The 22737-nt window shown below is 43.2% G+C and overlaps 1 protein-coding gene across 4 annotated transcripts in view; it reads right to left on the bottom strand.

The window, feature by feature from the left end:
• ephb2b (eph receptor B2b) overlaps positions 1-21690 on the bottom strand; it is a 118522-nt gene extending 96832 nt beyond the window's left edge. For all 4 annotated transcript variants that reach the window (XM_076025069.1, XM_076025071.1, XM_076025070.1 and 1 more), the window contains exon 1: positions 21500-21690. In XM_076025069.1, the coding sequence (XP_075881184.1) occupies positions 21500-21551 (52 nt within the window). In that variant the 5' untranslated portion in view covers positions 21552-21690. The remainder of the gene's footprint in view (positions 1-21499) is intronic.
• Between the last annotated feature and the right edge of the window lie 1047 nt (positions 21691-22737).

Raw genomic sequence — 22737 nt, 5'->3', positions numbered from 1 at the left:
ACTACCAATCTGATGAGGATACCGAAGTGCATCTTGACTGAGCACAACATTAAGATTCTTGTAGAGACATTCCATGGAATGAAAACACTGTCTTGTGATTCGTTTCATGTCCTGTCATTGCATCATGAAGTAGGCACGCATTAGTCACTTATGCTTGTTATCAAATCAACCTCAGCATGTGTGCCCATTGGCATTACAAGCCAAGTACTTTCTCGACAAAGCAAATACCACCTCAAAGCCACCAGCTCATACAGTCTTCAGTTGCCGTGCCAAGCCTCCACTTTGATTTCTCTTGCTATTCCCATGTCCCGAGTCACAAAAATGTATGCTCTTTTTCATTTTTCACATTAAAAAAATGAAATAAAATATGTTGTAACCAGGTTACAACTATATGACTGAAGCTTTGTAAGAAAGAAATGGTTGAAGGCTATAATGGCAAAATTGTTAAATTCAATTCCATCCACACTGGTTGTAAACATTCTCTTTCCAATATGGTGCCCAAGCTCAATAAATACATTTGCTGCTCGGCCCAATTTTTTTTTCTTATCAGATAATGAAATCTCATGGGGATCCCATGTCCCCAACTATGTGCAATTTCAAACTGCACAACACAGTTATAGCGAGACAGCTGTTAAGTCTAATGTGGGTGTGACACAGATTCATTTTTTTCCACTTCCTGCAGCTCACTGGGTCACACAACTACCAAGGTCTTCTACCTTCTATACCACCAAGGGCAGCAGGGACTAGGGGCCCGTTTACTCGAAGACGGGTTTCTCCGAAAACGGTCAAATACTTTGTTGTTTCGACCTTGCATTGACACTGTGTAAACAGGGACTAGTTCTCTGAAAGAGACACTCGTATCTGGTCTGCATTGCCCCAAGAGTTTATCCTGGACAGCCTTCAATACAATTTTTAAATCACTAAACGTTGTAAATTTCCGTTGTCTTTTTTTTTTCCTTTGACTTCTTCAACAGATGTGAGCGTCAGAGTTGTATCATGGAACGTGACTTACAAAACTAAGAGACAGATATTTCACAGCTAAATCCTTCATGGGCTCGCAAGCAACCACTGCTTGCCAACTGACAGGAATTAACTCCCAGACGTCAATGTCAGCAGTAAAGAAATGCAGAGCACAAGCTGATAAAAACAGCCTCATTTTCTTGGCATCAGCTCTGGTGCACATTCCTTTGCTTTTCCTTAATTTGAGAAGAACCAGCAGAGAAACTGTCATTAACCCAGACAGGACTCACTCATGGCTCCTGCCTCTATTCTGGCAGTGTGAGCAAATTTTTTTTTTTTTTTGTCCTGTTACCTGAGCCAGTGTTTGAGGTATGCGGTCGAGGTGTGAATAGCGCAGGAAGAATTTGAATCCTGACGACATTATCTGGGTGTCTAGGGCTGAGTAAAGATCGAATCCAGCGCTTTGGCTCCAGCACAGCATTTCCTATTCATTTTTAATTGGACCCCTTGCAGTCTTGCTGTGGCAGACGTCGCCTCAGTCTGCGATGACAATCGCAGTAGATTGAAGTTGGGCCAGATCTCCAGAAAACCGCATACTTGGCCTTCTGTCTACAGCCTCACACAAAAAAAAACACATCATTTTTGAGCAGTGAGACGGTCTCAGAGGGTGGAGCCTACACCTGGCTGTTGTCATTAAGCTGGAGGGGATATATCAGGACTATTTGTGATGTTAAAAATGGCTGATTTTGAGAGTTGTAGAATTTAGCACAGTCTCTGAAAAGTGAAGGGGGCGAAAGTGAAAGATTGACTTTTCTCATTTCCACGGAGTTGAGGGGCAGGATAAATATTTTGGTGATGCAAATTGTCTGCAATATGGGACGTTAAAACTACTAATTTAGTACAACCTTTTTTGTATTTCGGAAGTCTGCCTTTGGTCAAACAAAAAATAAAAAATCATTTTCCGTCTAATGACTGCCGTGAAGATTACGTCTCTAAAATTTAGGAGGTGTGCGTGAAGGCATGGAGCTGAGCCGTGCTAAGCACAGGATGTGTCTAAGCTGCACAATAAATCTTTGACTCCAGCTGCATTTGTTTAGCGATGGTCTGGTTTCATCGTTGTCCACGAACACGTGACACATGTATAGCTGGCAGAGAAAAGTTTGCCTGAACGCGTTTCATAACGGCTTAATGTCGGAAGACATTATGGCTCTGTCAAACTCGGAGTGTGTGAAGTGTGAATTTTAAGCAGGCAGCCAAGATAATAACAATTAATCATAGATATCTATTGGACTCATCGAGGCTGGAGGACAGCCAAAACAGCACTTCCAGGGGAGAAAAGACACCTTTGCCTTTACAAGGAGTCATAAATCCTATTGATTGGAGTTAAATGCTTTCATTTTGTGGATACTGGCTATTACACCACTGTGTGTAAAGGGGTGCGAAGGGGCTGAGGTCAATTCCAAACAGTGAGGTGCACTGCACTTAACTGATGTTCATTCTAGAGGAAGTAAATATTAGATTGAATTGAATACTGCAGTTCAAAGCAAGACAAGAGACCAAAAGTTTTAAAACGTGGTTCCAAATCAGGCCAAGCAGAAGCCGGCTTCACTAATAAGGGAGCAGCAAATGCTAATTTTCAATTTTGATTAACACCCAAATTACATTTCCTAAATTAAGGAGCAAATTAAGAAGAGTAAAGGAGATATTTGAGGATGGAAAATAATAGGATGGCCTACAAATTATTCTTTCAAATAATGGTCCAAAACCGAGGACTCCAAATTCACTTTTCCAAATTAAATTTTCTTGACAGAATTGATTGTAATAAACATCTTAATTTTTGGGATCTCAACTTGAATTAGAAATGTGAGGTGAACTGGATCATCACAAAATCAGGGAAGGTTGTTTCTCATATGCTTTTTTACACTATCAAATCTTACACACTTAGCATATCTTTAATTGACCGACTGTTAGCGACTCGCATCTTGGCGCTGCGCATTTTTTATCACCTTAGTAGCACAATTCTAGGTGCCGGCTAATATTAGAATGTGGCAGTCTGAGCAACGGCCTCCTCCCGACGACTGCTACCTCCTTGGCTTTGCCAACACAAGGGAAGCAAGAACAAAGAAAGAGACAAAGCATGTTGCAACCGCAGCTCTTTCACTGGAGGCAAACAGTTTTCTTGGCTGGACGGCGGGGGGCTATTTTTGGCATCTGCTTACTGTAGCAGGACTGCGTCGCAGCTTTAACCTGCATGATGGCCTTTGTGGAAACCTTTCCAACAAAAAAAAGAAAAAAGAAACCTTGACAGCAATGGCATCTGACAGAATTCATTGACAAAGTCAAAGAGGTATGCAGTGCACGGGCCCCGGGCCAGCGCTACCTGAATTCTAATTCTTTTAAACTGTCTGGAGAAGAATTTATGTGGAGGCATTTTGGTTTGTCTCCTACTCAACGGCAGGACATTCTCAGCACGATTGTAATATGTTGTTAACTTTTATATTGTATTACTATATAGTGTTAACTTGTTCATGAAGTCTAACAGTAATAACTTTAAAGTAAATTTTAAATATTCCACCATATAAGTCTCACCACTTGGAGGCTGCAGGCTCTGCTGACCTTCTCAGACCCACCAATCTGTCCTGGAGTCACGCGGACAGAAAGAACTCCGCCCAATCGACCAACCCGGTGACAAGTTCATTAAGGCTTGCTGTGCGTTGCTGCACCGCGGTGATTAGTGAAGGCGTGTGGCTCTGCATCCTTAATTCAGTGTGTGTCTTCCCCATTGTCTCCACGCCTGCTTCATCTCCGCCAGCTTCTGCAGATCAACCCTGCGCAGTAATCTGCTGATTTCTTCCAGCAGATCATGAACGATCACGTTTCAGTGGAAGAATCTTTTCCAAGAAAGGCACGACGTGAGGCTGAGATTAAGCAGCTCTGCAGCGGTAGTCTGCCAATGTCAAAGAAGGCATACGATGAAAACAAAGACGGTGTTGTTTATGTAACTCTCTCTGCTAGTGTGTTACGTATATCCACATAGATAGATGGCCACATCTGTCTGCCAGTCCCTTTATCTATCCATCTATCTATCTATCTATCTATCCATCCTAAAGTGCCAAGCGGATCAAAAGCATGGCCGAATCTAGAATTTGCCACCAATACTAGAAACACGTAGGTGCCCAAGACACTTGTTTAGCTGATGCAAGTCAAAAATGCCAGGTCTCTGTTTGAAGAATGACTCTCATACATCATCTCCTGAGAGTGCTTAATGTTTAAACCTGCTCAGCTGTGTAATACCCGCAAGATTATCGGCTCACCTCTCTAATTGCAGGGAGGAGGAAATGATGTGCTGATCATGACAAAGTGTTGGGAATCTTTGTTCTTGGTTAACCCCCTCCCCGCTTCTCTCCCCCACCCTGAAGAAATGAACGGTCGACATCTGCTCCCAGTCTCCAGAAAAATGACTTGGCTGAGGCCAGCTGAGCCCTTCTCCTCCCGATTCTGGCTGGCTTGGATATAAAGGCGGAAAATTACGAGCCAACTTTGAGTTTTTATTGAGACGTAGGTACGATTTCCCTCCCTGCAGCTTCCTGTAAGAACCTTCACGGCACGTCTGTGTAATGTATTGCTCCGTCCAGCCAGGCTGCAGCAATCAACGCATTAAGCACTGCGGCAAACAAAAGAAAATCAACCATCTGCAGTCAACTCCAGGATCTTGCTACCTTGCCGTCCAATAAAAATACGACTATTGTTTGCCGTCATGTCCCTTAACTGGGTCTCGTATGGCCAATGTTCTAGAGTCCACTGGCTAGAAAGGAACCGATGAGTCATGCTTGACTGATGGACTGCGGCTCGATGAGGGCCGTGTGTTGCTCGGACGACAGCATGGGATGGCGTGGGTGGGATCGGCAGCGACTTAACCTCTCCCTGTCGTACGGCCCTGACTAAGATGGAAGACTCCGGGGAGCGTGTCACGGTAGGTTAGTTCAGCCGGGGAGGGGGTTGTTCAGCAGCCCTGCTACCTACACGGGGAAGCATATGCTGCTCGCACGAGCGAGAGATCCTCTCTGCAGATGGTCTTATTTCAAAATCACATCCGACTCCTACTCAGCCGTGTAAACTCCTCTTGGCAACGACTGAGGGACCGACAGGCCAAAAATAAGTAGGAGACAGAAATGAGCAACAGCATCGCCCAGGGTAACATCAATTAAGTATGGCTGTAATCTACTAATCTGGCCGATCGTGTTTTCGTCATGTTGATTTAGTGAAATGGCAAAACATGGGAATCTTGTTCTTTTTTTTTTTTTTTTTTGTTCCAATGTGAAATTTACGTTACATTTAATGGTAGTTTTGCATTGCAAGTATTTCTGGGAGGCTTTAGTTTGGTTTTTTCATGTGGTGTTTATTTCTAATCTCCTGCTTTAAGAAATACTTGCATCTGAGCAAAACATAGTTGAAAATTCAGTGGGTGTGCTCAACTAACAAAGACGGAAGCGGCCCACAACACACAGCAGACTGAAAGACTCCAACTCCATTGAGATGCGTTTCCTATAAGCTGATACCCGTAAGACAAAAGTAAAAGGAAAAATATTGCCAAAAAAAACAAAAAAAAAACTGTCTCAATGATTCCCAGTGCAATGCGGTAGAGAAGCAACAGTGTGCAAGGAATAGTGCTGACAACAGCATCGGATATGCGCATGCATTCATTTGCATGTTTCAGAAGCCAACAAACTAATTTTTCTATATTTGGCCCATTTGGGTATATCAACGTGAATATGATAGCAAAAATAGCGAAAACCTTACTAATTAATATCGTAGCAACTTGGGTTGGGCTTTGTTTTTGTGTTATTTGTTTTTCAACATATTGTTTTACAACCTGTTTAATAAAGTCCCCCATTTAATATTTCCCTAAATTAAGTATAATAATCTAAAAGTGAAGCCAATAATTCAAACATGGATCATCTACTGTAATGTAGCTCTTGCTGTTTAATACGCGAGTGAACTATTTATCCACTTCACAAGGGGCTTTTTTGGCTGAATCAGAGCGCTGCGCAAAGGGGTCTGCCAAAAGACCCGCCTCTCATTTGAAACCAATAATAGAGCAACTAAAGCAAGGAAAACCCTGTTATCATTGAGGGAGCGTTCACATCGACTGTAGTACCATCTGAGCGCCGCACGCCATGATTAAAACACTGACTGATCACAGCACTAAAACTTTTAATTGCAACCGGGTTGATGAGAGTTAAGTGCAAAACTTCAGCTCAAAATCTACTTTTGATTATCCCAATTAAAGTCACTAGAAAAATAACTGACTTTTTTTTAGACAAGAGCTGGAAATCCTGTTCGAACAAGAATCATTCAAACCCACTTTTGTTTTTTTTTCTTGGCCGTCAAGTGCCAGCCAGACAAATGGACATGTTGTCAACACAAACCTTGTCTGTTTACAATAAATAGCCGTGTTTGCTTAAGTTTTATCTTGTTAATAGCCCAGTGATTCATGTTGTGGCTATCTGGTGTGAAACATTATCACTCTGTCTTCCAACACACGCTCAGCGGGGAGAAATATGCGATGCAGCTGCGAAGCTTCCACATAATGGATGGCTGTTCTCTAAACGCAACCACACTTTTGCCTCGGCGAGAGCGTTGCACCTCCTCGTCGGTGCATCCCAGAGGAACAATTCACTGAGCCACTGATGTTGAATACCTCTCCTCTGAGCCATTTTTACTGCTCTCCGCCAAGCTCGCACTCCTACACTCAGACAAGTTAGCGGTAGTCTCATGGGTAAAAAAAAAAAAAAAAAACCTGCCGGGCAACGTGTACAATAGGTGCTTTCTGTCATGTTTTCACTGACGTGCCCTCTGGCATGACATTGAAGCCCAACCGCTCCGGCAGCAACTGCTCAGCCACCGCCGCCAAGAGTTCCTGGTTAAGCAACTCTCACTGGAATGTCGAGGAGTGTACGCAGTGCATAAACCCTTCCTCTTCTGCACGGTTTTGGTTGGAAGTGATAGCCGAGCGGCAATCTGGGCCGAGGCGGCAGAAGAAGGAATAGAAGTAGATCCGGGCATGAAGGTGGAGATTAAGCCGGGCTTGAGGCCAAGCGGGGAAGAATTGGATTGGACCCAGGGAGGGAGGGAGAAAGAGGTTGTGGTTTAGACCCAGCCAAGGCCAACCGAGGCTAGGATGACAAAAATACACTAAAAGGTAATTATTTTGATGTATTCCGTGGATTTTGTGCAAAAAAAAAAAAAAGCAGAAGTACAACTCAGGCAGAAATGATCGCTTTTTCAATGTTGACTGACTGGTTATGGAAATAAAAAAAAAGTACTTTTTTTATAGACATGGCATGAATGGAAATCCTACCATTATTTAGTTTGAGTGCAGCAATACTGACGAGACATGCAGAAGAAAAAAAACTGCTGCTGAGTGGATTTGCCTTTCTATTGTTCAATCGTGTTTTCATTTCCTTTTTTGTCAACACAAAAAAGACAGCACAAGTGCGTAGGTATCTTTAAATATGCTACCTTCCCATTCAAACTCTATTGGAAAAGACATTCCTTTAAAACATCCTTTAAACTAACCATCCTCGTTCCATCTGGCACGTCAGCCCATCCCTGAGGACAACCTTAAACATTCCGCAGTGTAATGTGCAGGAATAGCGCGAGGAAACCGCAAAAGTCATGGTCAATGGCTTTCCACTGAGTTAAAGCTGTCCGATCAGATTGAATGTGATGATGTAGAGTCTGTCCGCGCGCTACATCAGGTACAACGACGGTTTCAGACAGCCCATTAACCACTTCAATTAGACCTGCTGCTTCTCACCTCCTCCTCCTCACTCCCCGTGAAACAGACTTAACTCTTCATGTGCGCAGCTGTACACATGCTCAAGTGAGAAAAAAAAAAAAAAAAAAACTCACACCATTTACCATTCACATCTGGTGCTGTCTGTCTGTCTAGGGCCCTGGAAAAAAAATGGCCGCAGGCACAGTCGTGTCTTTCCTGACAACCTAACAAAAGGCCCTTAAATCATTTGGCTCCACTAGAGCCCTCATCCAGACACGGGGTGACAGGTAATGCGTTTCTATGAAGTATTGGGCCTCTATTAGTGCTCTCACATTGTTAATGTTAGCTCACATTAGCTCCTGGATGACAGCTGGCGGATGGCCAGAGAAGAGCTGTTTTGCCGAACAAAGGAGGTAAAATCTGGGTAATACCACGGATAATGTTGGTAAAAGTTGAGGTATTTTTGTAATTTGTAGCCTCGGCGCCTCTCTACGGCCCCTTGTTCTAACTTGAGTTAGAGTAATTGCATTCTGCAATGTATGGGAACATTCCAATCACGGTTAACGGTGCATCGCTGTGGATCTGTTGACATGCAACGGTGCAGCTTTTTCTCATCTGTTTCCATTAAAAAAAAAAAAAAAAAGTATTTAAATTTTTTTGTCAATTAAAAAATATCAAATTTCAAGAATACTTTGGAGGTACAACTTAACTCCTGGAATATTCACAGCATGCATTGATTCGAGACAATCAGCTGAAAAGCCCTAACCTTGTATTCCAACATCCGTGTAAATATGTTGGTGTTTGAAAAGGGGTTCACACGTTTATGGTGCAAGGGAAAGAAAAAGCACAGGAAAGATACATAGGAAAGGAAGAAAATGGGAGCAAAGGGTAAACGTTTTTGCCCAGGACTGAAAATCGATTTAAAAATAGGAAGCCAATTCTGGCTGTCAAATTTTGTGACATAAAAGGTATTGAAACTCTTCTTTATGCTCTCTGGACAAAGCAAAACTATTTTTCCATTATGGGCCGGTTCCCCGGTTTTCAATTTAGAAAGAACAACTGATCAATGAGCCAAAAACGTACCATAGTCAAAACCAACAATTTTCCTCTCTCTCTCAAAACAATTTAATTCAGCAGATCCAGGAGAATTTGACTGAAAAACAGGGAAATTATTTCCGTGTGTTTGGGTTAAGGACGGCGACCAAGTAGGACGTGTTGGTCATGCGGCCGTATCTACTTCACGTGCGCTCGTGTGCAAGGCTGCAAGGCTGCAAGGCTGCGGGTTGGCAGAGGGAAAGAGGTCCAACTGCACCAATTCCATGCCTCAGCACTGCGGCGGGGCCCGGAGAGCCAGAAAACCCCCGGTAGACACTGCAAGAACGTCAAGCAGACGAACAAAGGCAGCTAATCCCCAACATGCTTTTCCAATCACTCCGCAAGGCCGACTTCCTGACAGCCGCCCCGTCAAGCCGTACGGAGGCACTACATGAATGACTGCCTGCCTGACCACTACAAAGTGCCAAACCATTTCTAAAGGAAAGCAGATTGAAAAGAAGAGGTGTTTGGGCTGGTATGGCATTGCAGTGAACATAACATGTGAGTAACCGTACCCCTTTATTTGGCTTTGCTCCCCACTGAGGTCATCCGCGCCGCAAGTGTATTTGTTTCCTTGCGTTGCAGGAGCACTTTGGACGAAAGCCTCCGCAAAATACCAAATGCTTTTGTGTATCCCTAAATGTAGACATTTTTGTGGTTGTTTTTTTTTTTTGCTTTTTTTAGGGCTGGGCAACGATTAAAAATTTTAATCGCAATTAATTGCATGATTTCCCTGATTAATCACGATTAATCACAATTTATACGCAAAATCCAATAATGAATTTAAAAGAAGTGTATAATGCACTTTTATTTTAATGTTCTACCATATGAATGAAGTCTTTTCTTTTCTGGTTCCACAGAAGCCAGCAACACACTTTTACAAAATAAAAGCACGTATGGTGAATAAGCCGCAGTGGGCTAAACGAAGGAGTAATTGTTGACGCGCATGCAAAAATAAATCCAGTCTTGCTTCAGTCTTGGGGAAACTGCATATATTTGAAACCGCACTCGAAAAAAAAGGTGTTTACACGAAACCATATTAAAATAAATAAATAAATAAAATAAAAATATTTTATAGTTTATAGCTTACACGGCTACGCGGCTGGAAACTGAAAACGATGTAGTACCTATGCCCAGCCTGAAAAGGTATATAGCTTTCTATCTTGAGAACAGCCTTTTTGTGATATTAAACTCAGTTTTAAAATATTCACTTTAATGTAATAAATCCAGTCATCCCTAATGATACAGGGTATTAATGAGTAAGGGAAATATAATTATTTTGAAACCAGTCTTTAATCAAACTTAATCAATCTATCTTTCAGGAGTTGAATTTCTGACAGGAATGACATGTAATCAGTCATTGCTTTTGTTTTAAGATTCTCCAAATCTCAAGCGCCGCAAATTTTTCGCTGCAGCTGCAGGATTTCTATTTTTCTTATAAATTACAGTGACGAGGGACCGCCGTACGGCGAGGTCGGTGTTTGCCTACAGTTCTCTCAGTTGGCCTCTCTATCATCATTCTAGTACTAACAATAAATCAAATACATGACAGATTGCTTGAATGAACAGTCGGTGGGGTAACATGAGACCATCTGTGGTGACTTCATTGACATCAACGTCCGCTTGTATTATCTGCTGATGAAAAACCTATTTGGACTGTATGAATAATAATATTCTGTGTTTAACCCTATGCTGTGACATGCATTTCATTTATTGGCCTCAGCTGGATTTCTGTATTGATTTCACAGACACAGTGTGTCTCCGGAGATTCTTCATGGATTTTCCAGCTGCCATCCCAAATGATCCATTGTGATCTCTATCCGCAAGGCCAAGCGGTGGAAAGGCATGGAAAATAGTCATCATTTTCACCATCATGTTATACCTGGCTCCTGTTTTGTACGCCGCAGCGACTCAAGGCTGTGTTGTGATTCCATGTAGGTTTGATTGACCCGTGAAGAGCAGCATCAGCATCTCTGGGAAGTCATGCGTGTGTGTCTTAGAGATCATGTTTCCAGAGGAAAGTCTTTAGAAAGGCATGAAATGACGATAAAATGACAAACAAATTGTTAGTGAAACAAGAGGGAGACACAATGATGCTTTATTAACGGGAGCTTTTTACGAGCCCAAGTGTGGCAGATGCTGCTGATTGCTCCCCACACTCAATCCACTTCAGACAAGTGATTATGCAAATTCAGGTGGGCTTTTTTTTTCTGCTCAGTTGGTGCACAGATCTCCACCTTTCTTGAATAGGAAAATATAGCGGCGTGGCTACTGATTGGGGTTACGTGAGCACATACGAGTGTCCTGTTGCTAAGTTATTGATTTGGGAGGCGTGAGCCAGCTCAAAGTGATTGATGGTGACGTGAGGTCAGGCAGAAAAAAAAAAGAGAAAAAAAAAAAAAACAGGCAGCTACATCCTTCAAAAACAAATGCCTCAGTTTGCAACGAATGCAAATGCCAGTAAAGTTTTGCGCTTCGTTGTGTCAGCTTGGTGACACACCTGCAGTCCTGATCCTTGTTGGCAGAGAGTGAAAGATACTGTATTTGCCGTAAACGCGATTCATCTTTCACACGGCCGTTGAAACACCCGCAGCTGACATGTTGCATCTACTGGACAGTTTTGGAGATACCAGCTTGTCCAGGATGAAACCGGTAGAAAAACCTGCCTACATAAACATTCCAATGATGTCAACAAGACTCCCGTTCGCCTGCTTATGTAACGTAAACAGCTGTACGCTCTGTCCTGCGTGCGTCCTGTTGACAGTTTGTTCTGGCCTTAGTTCAATTTCTAAGTGAAAAAAGATATATTATGTGGGTTGTGTTTTCACTTAACATACAGTATGCGTTATCCACTCTAATAAATCATCTTTTTGTGCCCACTGACCCATTTAATGAAGGCAAAGTGGGACAAAAGAAAACAGGGTTTAGCATTGCGATATTCTTTCCCAGATGGCGAGAGATGCTGTCAACCTGTTTGCTGAGGGGAAAGTCAGTCAGACTAAATCATCTAATTGAAAAGTATTTTCGATAGCTAAAGCTACATACCATAAATACAAAGGTATTGGAAATGGTTGGCATTCAGTTTTCCTCATACTTACATATCGTTTCTGAACCCACTGATTCAATAGACCAAAATTAGGTTTAAGAAATGAGACGTTAATAAATCAACACTTTAAAACAGCCTTGTGTTAATGCCACTGTTTGTAAACACTGTAAACCAGCCAACACACTCCTTTCGCCAGGGCCGTGGTGTCATGCGTGTGTGTGTGTGTGTGTGTGTGAGAGCGTTGTCTGTTCTACATGGCATGCATGCATAGAAGCCAAATTAGATCACATCACTCCCCACAATATAGAAGATATGTGTGGCATCTGAGGGAGTTCCCGATGGATCACTGGCCCAAAGTTGAAGTATAAATGACTTCCTTCCAGTTGACAAATGGCCACTGTGCCCTCGCAGTACAAGCGTAATTGGACTACAGCAGATTAGCTGCTAAGAAGTGTGTTTACCCTGCTGCTGTGATGACCTTTGCATTCAATCTTACTTTTTACATACTATCTTTCAGAGGGAAATTGTGCTCCTTCACTGAGACCGATTGGATTTAATTAAAAATGAATCTCACAGCAAAGAGTATTTTCTTTATACAAACACTGTATATTTTCTTTACATTGTATATATATATATATATATATTTTTTTTTCCTCTTTGTCCACTGCGGTGTAGCAAACGGTAAGTTCTCCTACGGTAGCCAAACAGAGCTCTGCGTATAATTTTGAAATGAAATGGCAAGAACACAAGACGAGCTCCAACTCTATCTGCCACAGCCAAAGGCCAAAAAAGTTAATTGGCTTGTGTTAATTCCCAATTCTCCGAGCTAATGCAATTACCAACTATTGCACTTTGGGACACACAAAAGTCACTCTTTCCCGCTCTGTTCTTTTTAAATGTCAGCCCCAGTCAAAGCTACTTGGAGCGAGTCTTAAAGTGGGCTTAAAGCTTCAGTCACCCTGCCTCAGACAGTACTCACGTCAGTGTACTGGATCTCTGCAAAAATTAAATTTTCATGTTCTAGACTTATAGTGGAGGCCCGTTCAGGCTATCAAATATGAAACACGGTGGCTTTAAGTGCCATAAGGCCTAAAGTAGAGCACGAGGCTAATGTTGCCGTTTGTACATAAGCATGCAAACATCATCTGTCAAGAGGAAGCAGAGCCTGCCTAACTCACACACTAATCAGATAAAACACGTCTGACTGCTGGCAGCACCTCGGCTGGGGACCTCTGTCTGTCCAAGCGAGACCGCTAGATGTTGTGCTCTGACTGGGCTTTTTGTCTGATTTGTCCGCACGCTGGCCCGAGCTGAGATTCAGCTAGCCAGCGAGAGCCAGAGGGGGAATAGAGGAACAACATCAAATGTGTTAGTGGCTCTTTGTGGCATGGTGGTGGTGGTGGGGGGTGGGGGGTGTCAGGGGGAGGGGAGTAATGATGCAGAGCGCCGCTGAACACATAACTAACGGAAAACGTCTGGCGCTGGACTAAGAGGCTGTAGCTGTGGATGGGGGGGGCGGGGGGCGGAGGGGGAGGGGACGCCACTGTTGGTCGGGGCTTCTAGTGGACAGACGGTGTCAGCCGGGGTGGGTGGTGGAGGTTGTGTGTATGTGTGTGTGTGAGTGTGTGTGTTGGGGGGAAAAAAAAGGCAGATGTCACGTGGCTGCACAGTCGCCGATAGATGCGATGAGCTGCGTGGTGCAGAGGCAGCGGTACAGGTGGGAAAAAAAAAAGAGGGGGGTTGGTGGTGGTGTGGGGGGGGGGGGAGGGAGGAGGAGAGGCTTCCCTTTGTGATGCAGATGACGACGCAATCAGCCCCGCTTTGTGGCGGCCGATGGGCTCTGCTCCCGGGGACGTTTAGAGCCAGACACTAATCCGCTGGGTTTGTGTTCCGCAGGGGCGCACGCTCATAAAGGCTGTGTCACAGTACCTGGGGTGTGTGCGGACGGGGGGGTCTCTGAAACGAGGTCTGACCTCTCTCAGGGTACCTTCTTCTTCCTCCTCCCCCCCCCCCCCCTCCTCCTCCTCCTCCTCCTCCCCCTCCCCCTCCTCCTCCTCCTTCTCTTCTCTCTCGTTCTTTCCCCTGCATCTTCACTCCGCCGCCGTCCTCGCCGTTCTTCGTCCTCGTTCGGTTGACGCGCGTGACGCGACACGAGGCTCACGTGACGGATGCAACAGCAACACGGGTGACATTGAACCGCTCACCTCCGCCTTCCGAGGCCGACTCGGATTCGCCGTTTCGCGACTGGCAGCCGGCGATTACGCAAGCCGGCTAGAAATAGATAAATGAATAGGAAACGAACGAAAGACGGGGACACAGGACATGCTGGTTCCGTTGCGTTAAGGCGACTGCACAAAGAACCCCGCTTGTGAAATGGGCCCGGGCTTTGCGAGGCCGTCTTGATTGTGAGCCCTGACACGTCTCCTCTTATGAATAACGTCTGGAAATACATTTTAGTACGCCCGCCCCTCCACCACCCCACCCCCTAATGATTTCCATCCCCAGCGGGTTATCACGAATCAGGCCCCTCCTAATAAATATGACTTACCCAGAGAGTGTACGTTGCCAATTAGCATGTGCTAATTAAGATGGCAGGATACGAGAACATCCTTGATCTAGATTTCCGTGTGAAATATCGCAGGGGTTACGCGGAGGTAAGGCAACTCATTTTTGTCCCCAACTCACGAGTTAGGCGTGAATATCATTCCACCGGGTTCTTTTATTTTGTCACGTGGGAAAGGCACGACGGCGCCATGCGTAACGACATCGACTTGGATCTTTATCTGCTGTTTAACGGCTGGGATAAAGACAGCCGTGCGCGGCACTGCCGCAATTGGCTTTGGTCTCTTACACTCGTTCTCAGAGCCACACGCTGAATCTATCACTGGGTGCTTGTAGTCCTTCGACAAACCACACACTTGACTTAAAGCGCTGCGGGGGAAAAAAAAACAAATCTCGAGACTCCAAATTAAAGGCCAAGAGTGTATTTAGAATTAGTCCGGTTGGAATGAGGCATTTTACAAACAACTAAACGCTTGTGCTTTTATTGTTTAGGGCCTTGTGCCAATAGCTGTGTCTATTAGTTTCCCACTAAACTGATAGATCCACTAGTTTAAACATGGTGGCACAATAAGCCCCTCCCATTCTTGTGAGTTGACCCCCTCTTTATGTAAATATAAATTATTTTATAAACAAATGACAACGCAACATTTAATAACCGTTTGCCCAAACATGACTAAATTCTGTGCGATTACAGTCGAGATAATATGTGGAATTACAACCTACACAATAATTTTTTATTAGCTTGCTGATTTAACCATTATTTTTTGAGAATTTTACAAACTAAAACCGCAAAATGTATTTTCTGTTCTATCATTTAGCAATACAACCGTATAAGTGTTACACACACTGGGGCACATTTAATAGTAATACACTTGACAATCATATGCCTTTTTCACCATTCCTAGCACACAGTAGCTCCAGTGTTGCAAGGAAATTGAATGAAGTAAAATTTGATATTTGTGAACAGAGACTGGGTTGTGCATTAATGTGCCCTGTGCAAACATTGAATACATTTAAAAGCTGTATTCTAGCCACTGATTCTGCACGCATAAATGGTTGATTTGATTTGTTTTTGTAAGCCAGTAAAAGGAGTAATTTGATTTACTTGGCGCTGAACTCGGAAGTAAACCGCAGCAACTACACACATCACATATCATATTAGTTCTACTTGGAGTTCCGCGCAACAGAACCGTTTGAGCCATATGTGCCGATTCGGTATTGATAGACAGCCATGACAAGGTAACACAATCAAGCGATAATCTTTAAATTGCTCTATGTGCTTAGAATTCGATGATTCTTTGAGATGCCTTGGCAGAATTACTTTAAGTAAAAACCATACGTGCACTTGCATTAAATGTTTTTACTGCTATGGACTAAGATATATGTTCATGCAACCAAGACTTTTCTCTAACAATTCAAGCACTGCGGCATAAGAGTAAGAACAGGTCTTTTCCCTTCTTTTGATCTTTTTTTTTTTTTTTGTTCAAAGAAGTAAAAAAAAGAAAGTTAAACTACACTACTGGGAAGACAGCACCCCCACCTCACCACCCCCATTCTCTGCTGCCGTGCACTGGCAGTGTTATATTGCATAGTGAAAGACACGAAACACCTGTTCACTCTGAAAATATTTTTCATTTTCTGATAGCATCGACTAGCTGACTTCCAACCAGCTTGTCTCTCCAAACCAAACAAGCCTGATTACAGACCAAAGACGTGCAAGATTAAACACCTGTTAAAAACCGATAAAGTGGGCAAAAGTCAGTATACGCGCAGCAGATGGACAATATCTTTTAAACACCACGGCACTGCGGGCGAACAAATCACAAGGCACAACCAAAATACGTAGGCTCGTATTTTATCTTAAACTCTCAGGCCTATAAAGTCTGTGTAGGTTGTGTGTTGCGATGCAGCTGCGTTTTAGCTTGACTGCCGAAGTCGTCACTCGGCAGATTCTACGTTGTTTTTCAGAAGCATGAAAGTATGTCCCAGTGTGCTAGTTAAATTCAGATGACGGGTAAACCGATCCTTAAATGCTTCTACTTAAAACTCTTCAGTACACAGAGGGACGTTAACGTAAGCAAACTGGATTGAAGGTTTAAGAGCAGGAGGGATGGAGGAGTTGCCACTTGACAGTGAACCATGGCCATCAAACGACAAAGAGCATGGAAATTACATCAAATGCTCCGTCTTGTCTCCAGCCGGATCTTTAGTGGAACTGGTTGACAAAAACTGGAGCCAAGAGCAACATAGGCAGCTAGCATTCCTTTAACTCAGCCAGCTTGGAAAAGAACCTACAACAGTGAAATCTTGTGTGTGGAGGTTTCGGCAGATCCGATATAACCAGGAGAACAGAACCTCCCTGCGTCTTAACTTGCCTGACTCGCAGCCAGGAGATTTTTTTTTTGTATAATTACTGAATGCATTTCCAACTAGAGCAGCTATGACAAGGAAGAGTAGCCATAAGGTCAGCAGAAGCCAGGGCTACGCAATACCAGAAAAATATGCGGTAAGCCTTGCTGGATGTTACAACAGAGATACCATTCTCAGTAAATACTGAAATACTTAACACAGCACTTATGCCCTTTTTCTTTTGTTTTTTTTGCTCCCACTGTAGAACCCTGAAAGGTCAGTTGACCGCGTAGGAATAAGAATAATGAGAAGAATCATTTCCAAGTTGCATTCCTCTATTGACAATAAAGAACTCAGCTGTATGGCAGTGTAGTTTCTTGATTAATTGAGAACAGATGATGCCCTGCCCCTCCACTCACTGTATGCTCACCTGTTTGAGCTTAAAGTCGCTAGTTACATAGAACATCTATCCTGGTGGCGGACATCCAAGGCAGGAAGACATCCGGTTTTGCCAAATATATTGTCACGCAAATCAAATGGTACATTGAATTGAGCCAAGTGCCGTTGAATTAGTTCCCCGCTATATGTAAATTGCACATGTTGACAACAATACATTTTAGACGTACTGTGCAAACCTACAAGATGCATAAGGACACTTATTTAATTTCACCCCAAAAGAAGACTCAGACGTCTGAAATGTGACCCCCCCTCCCCCCCCCCCAACCTCTCCAAGTAAAACAACTGGTACCAGCACTAATTGAAATTTTGCATGCAAAGTGACAATGCCCGGGCCCTGAGCAGCATGGATTAGGGCTTGAATAGAGACAGATTCTTTGTGAAAGCTTACTGTGGCGGTTGGCGTGCACGCCCGCTCCCTGCATCTGCTCATTGGGTGGACTAAGAAAACACTGGATTGTATACGGTCGCTCATTTTACCTTTATCTAATCTCATTCCACTGCCCGCCTCCAACTGTCTTTTGTGGGTCCATCACAAAACATAATGCTTCCATGTTACACTCACATCTATGCTGCGCAAACAATTCCAGAAGAAAAAACAGAACGCAATTTACATATGAAAGCCACTTTACCAAACTCGGCAGGATTTTTCAAACATGAACAATTGCATGGGCCACGACCAGTCAGATTGCCCCCCCCGCCCCCGACCCCCCCGATGTGCTTAAAAGGTTACGCAAAGTATAAAAATGACGTTTTCTAAACAAAATTAGACAAGATGATCTAAGGGAGCATCAATGTGGACGATGTTTGCCAACTTTCATTGAGTGAGCTGCAGTGCTCAACACAGTGCTGAAGGAATGCGGGGCACACTGAAATGCAATCAAACCCGCTAGACATTTTTTAAAGACTCCACGCTGTGATCTCATTCTGCCCCACTTCACTATCCTCCGCTGTCCCATTATGCTTCCCTCAATGAAAAAAAAAAAGGGGGGGGGCACTCCATCTATCATCTTGCCGAACCCAACAACAACATACATTCACTTCCTGAGGAGATTGTTATTGCATCACGGCAAAACCAGTCCCCCCAGAGGACATCTGCTGTGTTTACACGGCACAAATTGTAATACCACAATGAATAGGGTGGAAGTGGGGGCAAATCGGAAAAGCCCAATGATGTGTCTAATAAATTTCTTCGCTGGCAAATAATGTAAGCAGCTACAAATTTTATGGCCGCGGATGAATCGGAGGAGAATTTCCACTCAACCGAATTAGATGAGCACCATTGTTAGTGTGGCTGTCAACTGACGACAATAAATGGGGTAAACTAATGAAGGGGTAAATCCACTGTGTGTTTTCATGGACATGTTTGACAAAGCTAAGCTAATTTCTTTGGCAGTAGTACAGCTATTAATTTTCAAAAAAGAGCCTGCCAGTGCTTGTTGGCTAAACCAATGAGACACTGCGTCAGTAGCAGCTTACATTAACACTAATAAAGAGTTGAAGAGTTATTTCACATTTCATGGAGTAAATTAAAAGCCTTTGAATAAAAAAATGGCAGACAGCCACGGATGAATGAATGCACTTTATAGTTGTCCATCACGGAAATATGACCAAAGAGAGGAGTGGTCAACTTGAAAATGGGGGGGGGGCACTTTTTAGTATTTCAGAACTGACATGTTAATAGGCACTATATGATAGGATTGTTCAGAAGACGCCATCGGCTATAATCACGTAATCTCCACTACACCCATTGTTTCAACAGTTCAGCAAGAGGAAAAAGAGCAATTGAGCATTTTGAAGACAAAATGTGTATCTTTTTCAATTACATTTTGCCAAACCGACCTTTCCCAAAAACATGAAACCATCACTTAAGAAATTAGTGGGTGAGCATACACCGCAAAACGATTAGGGGTAAAATTTGCGAAAATGTCAACCCTTTTTTCGAACAAAAACAAAAAGTGTCACGGCGCAAAAACATGTCAGAAAAGATCCACTAGAGGGTTCTCTTCCGATGCATGCCGGGAACTTTTTTTTTTTCACGATTAAAGCCGCGGTGACCTCTTTTTCAACCCTTTATTTCTCATACGTAGGCCGTCCTCGAAACTTCATTGGACAGTCGACTAGGGTGATTCACAGAAGAAAATGGAGGAGGGGGGCTCAATCGGGCTGGCGAGGCAGATAGCTGGGTTTTCAAATCAAAATGCTGAACTGCACGGGCCAAAATCGTACCACGGCATGCACAGTGCAAACTCAGCCCACGCTGTCTCTGAAACATATTGTGTCGTTCGACACGTCACAATGGCTACTTGAAAAAAAATTGTGCCGATTACTATTTGAGGCACTGTAAGCACTCTAAGCTTATGCCTCACTGCAGACTCTGTGTTTAAACGAGCAACTAGCTTGGTCAAGTTTATTTTTAAAAGTACCACTGTAAATAGTGAAAAGAAGCTGCATAATATGTCGTTAATTTGGGCTGTTTTTTGGAGTTATCAGTATCAGTAGTTCCCTTTTCTTGGGACACAGTGGAATGATTTACCGGGGACAAATTGTGAGAATTATGAGTAAATATTCTAATCAATGCAATATATTTTCCTAAGATTACTTAATAGCGTAACTTTCATATATAAATATATACTTAAATAAAATTGAATAAATATTATTATCCTACATTTAAAACAGTTTGCAGAAAGGATACAGACGTTTAGGTTTGATACGTTTTAAAATACTTACATAACAACATCACTCGTCTAAAACAGGTTATTACATAAATCATAAATGCATCACAAAAAAATCTATCTGGTAGTTCAATGATCTGACCAGACTTAACGTATAGCTTTCCTCGAATGTAGGAAAATAAGAAGGGCACAGAATTCGAGGCAATAGGACCAACGTTATAGCCGGCACAGTAACAGGTTTCCTATGCTTTTGATAAAAGATTTCCCTGTGACCATACACGGTCGTACCCAGTACGGGACTGCACAAATACACATGATGTTCCTCTGCTAGGCCTTCCTGGGACCTGAGGTCTTTTGAGCTCTGCCATCTGTGCGTGGTTACAGTGTCCATATTACACATGTAAATCACAAATCATTCCAAGTAAACAAGCAGCTTGATTTTTTTTTTTTTTTCTTGTTTTTCGTTTTGTTGCATTTTGATCGAGTGGTTACTTTTCCTAGCGTTTTAGGATACTTTTTCGCCCCACCTGTAATTACGAGGTTTGGTTAAAGTGACCAGAGGAAGAAGGCATGTTTTATTGTTTTGTTGTTTTTTTTTTTTTTTCTGGCAACAAAAAAAAAGGGGGGAAAAACATGTTCCACTGAACACGTTCTATTCTTTGCGTGTGACCAAGGTCTGCGGCTGTACTTGTCAGATGTCACTTTAATTTTTAATTTGAGGTAGCAGTGGGAATTTCCCGAAGCTACATAACGAACAACCTAACCCTCTAAAATGTTTATGTTTAATTGTTTTTAACAAATACAAAATGGACCAGTAGAAATACACTACAGTGGAGCCCAAACCCACTAGAACGCCTTGGAATTTAATTTCCCCCTGAAACACCACTCCTACTTTAATATTGTACACACCTATTGGGTTTTCACCATTCACCGTGTTTGAATAAGAAGGGTCTGAGCCACGCTTGCCTGTTGCCCAAGACTGACATACGTTATGCGTACGAAATACTGCATAGTTGCAGACTTTTTGCGTGTGCAACGCAGTCTTCGGTCTCGGACATCAAGGTCCAAGTAGACGTCCTGCTGTTTTTTTTTCCCTGTCACCTCCCTAAACCCCACAGAAGTGAAACCGGTGATACACCTCCACCATTGGAGCAAATTTATTTAGCTTAGCAGGTGTCCGACATACCGAAAAATGACGGCGACGGGTTTTTTTTTTCTTCTTCTTCTTTTTACCCTTTTTTTTCCCCCTTTTAAATTCAGTTAGTGGCGCCGTGAACGCTTCACAGCATCCCGTCTACCTGCGGCGATGCGGGAGCATGATTCCGTGACCCACCATCATCCCTCGGCTGCTGTTTACAGCTGACCTAGTCTGGGGCTTGCATTCAAACGCAGCGCAAACCGCCGGCTCTGGAACACTGAGTCATCTTTAAGAGGCTGAAACACTCACAATTCGGACCCCTTCCCATCCTTTTCTAAACCTAAAATTTGCAAGCGTCAATGCGAGCGTTTTTGTATAAAGCTCCAGAGTCGGCGCGAGGATGCGGCGCGACCCCGTGAACCAAAACATTAGCTTACCTTCGACAGCTATTACGGCCGGAATGGTCCATAATATCCATAGAATATCCATTATTGGTCACTTATAATGTCCAGACATTCAAATAAAATACGTCCCGAAAGCCATTGACAGCTTAGGCAGAGAAGGGACAGGCGGTCCTCCACCTCCAGTAGAGCGATGGCAGATAGCAGGGCACAAACCAAGTCAAATCTCAACCAAGTTTGGGCGAAACCAACGCGGCGACAGACGGAGGGGAGCGCCGGGCAGCCCGGAGACACAGCAGCGCCATTTAGCCAAGCATTAATCCAGCCAGTCGCTCATAAAATAGAAATAGCGCTTTTGTGTGTAACGATAATGGCTAAAGGTTTGGAATGTTTTTGAATTATCGATGCGGCCGCTCCCCACGAGCAGGCATCACCCCCTTCAGAGCCACTCCAATTTATTCCGCTGTCAATCATCACGAGGCGGACGGTCCTCTCTGCCTTATCCGCCGATAATTAAGTGTTTTGGGACCATGTGGGGCATTTATAAAAGATGGAGCAACTTATTCTCACTCTCGCCCCGGTCGAATGGAAAGCACTGCTTGTTCTTTGATGGGGAAAGAACTCATACCTGTCTGTTGGACTTCTCCCGCAGGTTTTTTTTTTTTTTATTTATTTTTTGTGAGAGGTTTGTGCCGCTGTAACAGGTGACGGTCACGGGAGGACACTTTAAGTAAGTTATAGCCTTCCCTTTCCTTCTCCGTCATTCTTTTGAGCGCCCTTATTGTCAGTTTGATTTGTTCCTACTTACCACTGTAATTTTCCAACCAGTCTGCATTAAGGCAATGCGGACGTTTTGTGCTCCAGGAGCAATTGTGCGCAAGTGTTCTGGAAAGCATCATGCGTCATTGCAAAAAGAAAAAAAATAGTAACGTACACTTGGCTGTATTTTTCTGTCAAGGTATATGCCAAGAAATATCACCGTTTGTTTCTGAATGTTTTTATTTAAAAATCCAACGCGTGTCCCGAGATTTGGAATACTCCATAAGTATCCAGAAGACTATTTCGAGATGCTTTTGTTGCTGTGGGAAGTCATACGCTGCCCTCGATTAAGTAATTTATAAAAAATAAAAATAAATATAAAGCTAAAGCGAAATGCATTGCCATAAACATGAGTGATTCAGAACCGTGATTTCTAGTTCGTTCTTTTCGGTTTTCAAACTTATCTATTTATTTATTTTTATCTGATGAGTTAGTTTGTAGGTTCAAACAGGTGG

Source organism: Nelusetta ayraudi, unplaced genomic scaffold (genome assembly GCF_046127955.1).
Source record: "Nelusetta ayraudi isolate G7.1 ecotype Tasmania unplaced genomic scaffold, CSIRO-AGI_Nayr_v1 ptg000017l, whole genome shotgun sequence".
NCBI classification, from domain to species: domain Eukaryota; kingdom Metazoa; phylum Chordata; class Actinopteri; order Tetraodontiformes; family Monacanthidae; genus Nelusetta; species Nelusetta ayraudi.
Note: the sequence above shows the minus strand (reverse complement) of the source record. Positions and strands in the feature narration are given on the sequence as shown.